Raw genomic sequence first — 3,548 nt, 5'->3', positions numbered from 1 at the left:
TATTCTGCGCCATAACCACGAAAATAGGCAGCGTAGCCAATTCAAAAGCGCTTCCTCATGACTTGCCTGTGTGTGAATGTTCGACTGGGATGGAATATGCTGGAAAAAAATGAAGCAGCCGAAGGGTTCTTGGCTGAATTTCTTGTTCCACGCTAGTTGTCAGGAAAAGAAAAAAAACCCCTCCTTGTACTGCGTCCTGAACGACCTCACGGACAGGTAAGCTGTAGTTGCTTTAGACAAGATATATTAGAGTGTGTACCTTGCGGGCAGTGAGCAGTGAGCAATCAGGTATAAAAGCCTGAAAGGCCAGGTGCATCGCATCGCAGTCGGGCGATTGGAAGCGAAGGAAGCGCAACCACAACATGTCTCGCGTTCTATTCGTTTTGGTAAGTGTTTTTCTTTCAATTCATTTCTCTTGAATATTCTCAAAATTCTAAAATTCCGCCGAGAATCAAAAGTGGACTAGTGTTTTCAAATTGTTGTGTTTATACAAAGGTTGTTTTGTCGGTTGTGGCGTGTAGCGCTGCCCAGCAGAATGTTCCAGTCGTGCCATCGGAAGCTGCTGATGCCGCAGTTCCAGTCAATCCAGCATTAGTGGCTGGTGATGCACGACCCAAACGTCAATTCGGACTCGGCTTTTTGCTCGGATCCGCTCTCGGTGGTGGTTACGGCTATGGCTATCCCTACGGCGGATATGGTTACAACCATGGCTATGGCCATGGCCATTATCATCATCGTTATCCCGGTTACCCAAGACCTTACAGATACGGGTAGGCTAAACATGTCGATTGCTGAAACTTGTATTGAACATATGGATTCACATTTGTTTCTTTGTCTGTTTAGCGGAAGCTATTACGGTTATGGACGGTAAACGATTCACTGATTGCTGCAGCACCGTTCTAATGATGATAGTATGTCGACCTTAAATTATAATCCGACTCGAAGGAAAATTGTTTCTCTTTACACGAGCTTGGGAACGAAATCGCTTCACATCTTAACTATTTTTCTCATTTTTTGCATTTATCTATTTTTACTGATTTTCTTTTGACGTTTAATCGATGCGTTTTGCCAGGATTTTTTGAATAATACATTGTTATCATTTGATTCGGTGTTCTGTTAAAAATGGCTTTCGTTTCCTTATTCAGCTTCGTTTGGCCTGCTGTCTGGATGTCGTTTGAAGTTCAAGGTCTGCCCTCTCGTGGGTTGTCACTGGTTGTTGTTACGTAATCGAACGTTGTTTGCTAGTTCTTCAATTTTCCTTTCATAACCCCAGGTGATTTTTGTTCGCCCATCCCTTCTTCCTGAGCCATTACCACGCAGTTGGAGGCAGAGTGTATGTTACATAGGTCAGTCGGCCGTAGTATACGTCCCTCTGCATGTTGTCATGCAGACGAACTTTCCTCTTTTTGCGTAAACGAAGCAAACCGAGTTCATTTTCCAAATGCAGATATGTATACTTGTATAGTCTTTGCCATTGTTGATGCCTTTTCGGTGTAATCACATGGAACCTTCAGAAACAATTGAGGATCAGCATCCAGTTCGTGAATCGGTAGCAGAAGCAATGGTGACTATGGCCAAACTATAGCAGAAGGATTCTTGCTGCACAACGCTATGTGTCAATGTTTTGTCTACATGGTTATCTATGAAATCGTTTCCGGATGCATGAAATCACACCAATTCCTCAGCTCCACTCTATTTTATTATTGGCACTCCTGTGTTTCTAAAAGTATTTAGGCAGTCAACAGTGACTTCCGGAGCCTATCTATGTCTATAATGAGACCGGTTATATGTATTATTTGTTGCATCATCTGAAAAATGTTTGTTGCAATTTCTTGCATGCTGCCCATATTGCCATAGTTGTCTTGATAACGATTTTATCCTTGTTTCGGTACTCTGCTGCTTTCTACTTCCTACGCATATAGAAATGTGTTATAAAGATCAGCCTATGGATGCCCAGTTCGGCAGTAAGCCTTCACCCTCGTAACCCGGCACGTCAATCTCGAAAGCGCTCCAACGATGGTTCGTAATACTTCAGAGTTTAAGGTAAAAATAGTCAAATGCTCACTGACCATTGCGATGCTTGAGTTGCACAGTTTCTTCTTTACGTGTCCAAGTAATTGTTTTCTCCTTTCATCTAAAATACTAGTGGCGAGTGATGGTTTTGTTGCTGGCCTTTCAGGCGTTGGCCGTTTTGGACATTGAACGTTGTCCTGTCGTTGACGCTACGTTTTACAAGCGCGTTTATAAAATCAGTAATTCAAACATAATCGTCTTACTTAACGTATCTTTGACAAGTTCAATGAAAATTGGATGAAGCTGCCTTGTATAACGTCCCACTGATGCAGTAACGATTTCATACGTTTAGGGCGTCCGTACGGTTATGGAAGTCGACCCGTGAACGAACTTTATGGAAACCAACAGGGTTTTGTCATCCGTCCTACGCGTCCCGACGAAGAGTACCAGTATGGACCTGACGAAATACCTTATATTTATTACAGTTAATTAAAAAGGTAATCATTAAAGTAAGCCGTCACATACAGCAATTGCACTGGGACTATACCTGTTCAAATCGCCTTTAACTCTTCAATAGCAGGTATGCGTACGTACCAGGAAGCTTTATGATCCAAAACCATTTTCTGCAACCACTTCGTTTAAAGGAATTGGTGTTGGCTATCTAATCATTCACATATTCACTCGTTCGTCATTTATTTTTACTCATATTTACGAAACATTGGTTTAATACGTACAGTATGTAGCCAACCAATATCCATACACGTCAATTTTATTATAAAGGTTATTGTCAAACGATCGGTTACTCTATGAATTATATTTTGGATATCTTGGCTGTATATTTGGGCGGGGATACAGCTATGTCGTGACATTGATAGCTACAGCAATCATGTTGTTCTTCTTCAATAAATGCCCAAACATCCCAGCAGATCTCCATTTTCCAAAAATTGGAAAAAAGGCCACGAAGCATTTCCCCATCAAGCCTCGTTACTAATATGCTTCAGGAATATTTAAACCTTAAACGATTCAGAGTGTTTGCGAAGTTTTCGAAGGCCAAAAATTCGAAAACTTTGCGCAGTGCCGTGAGTGGCGCAAGTGTCCCCGAGTGCGATATTGCGGACAGCAATTGTGGATGGAAAGGATGGAAAGCGAAAGCTGATTGGCAAATTCCACGAAATATCATAATATTCCAACTTTCGGTGCTGTGATGTTGCTGTGTGCAAATTACTATTGTTCTCTACAGAAATAAATGAAACAATCCCATAATATCTACCTTTTAGACATCTCCGTTTAGAAATCAGGAAACACTGATCGTCAAAAAAATAGCTTCCCGATAGGGATTCTTGCAAAACGGAATTCCTCATCATTTCATCTCCACCGACCCACTTTTTTTCTGAGATTTTTCCCGATAGATAGCGCGATTTTCGCAAAGGGTCCTACATTAATCTTTTATACGTTTTCTTACTTTTCAAGTTAGAACGCTGACATTTGTATCATCTTGTAGAGCAGATAACGTTGAGTTAACCTCAACTACCCCG

The 3,548-nt window shown here is 41.4% G+C and overlaps 1 protein-coding gene across 5 annotated transcripts; it reads left to right on the top strand.

Annotated features, from left to right (window-relative positions):
• Positions 1-225: 225 nt before the first annotated feature.
• Positions 226-2,792, top strand: LOC116921417 (shematrin-like protein 1). Of its 5 annotated transcripts, none has more exons than XR_004393252.2 (7): positions 226-386; positions 496-770; positions 844-1,564; positions 1,923-2,043; positions 2,147-2,252; positions 2,366-2,510; positions 2,591-2,792. XR_004393252.2 is itself a non-coding variant. In XM_032927097.2 (3 exons), the coding sequence occupies exons 1-3, from the start codon at positions 363-365 to the stop codon at positions 869-871; spliced, it is 327 nt and encodes a 108-aa protein (XP_032782988.2). In that variant the 5' UTR covers positions 226-362; the 3' UTR covers positions 872-1,104. The 5 variants fall into 5 exon arrangements, 1 of the variants encoding a protein (XP_032782988.2); XR_004393250.2 differs by having other exon boundaries at positions 844-1,817; XR_006648241.1 differs by having other exon boundaries at positions 844-2,043; positions 2,594-2,792.
• Positions 2,793-3,548: the final 756 nt, after the last annotated feature.

This window comes from Daphnia magna, linkage group LG1 (genome assembly GCF_020631705.1).
Source record: "Daphnia magna isolate NIES linkage group LG1, ASM2063170v1.1, whole genome shotgun sequence".
Taxonomy (NCBI): domain Eukaryota; kingdom Metazoa; phylum Arthropoda; class Branchiopoda; order Diplostraca; family Daphniidae; genus Daphnia; species Daphnia magna.
Note: the sequence above shows the minus strand (reverse complement) of the source record. Positions and strands in the feature narration are given on the sequence as shown.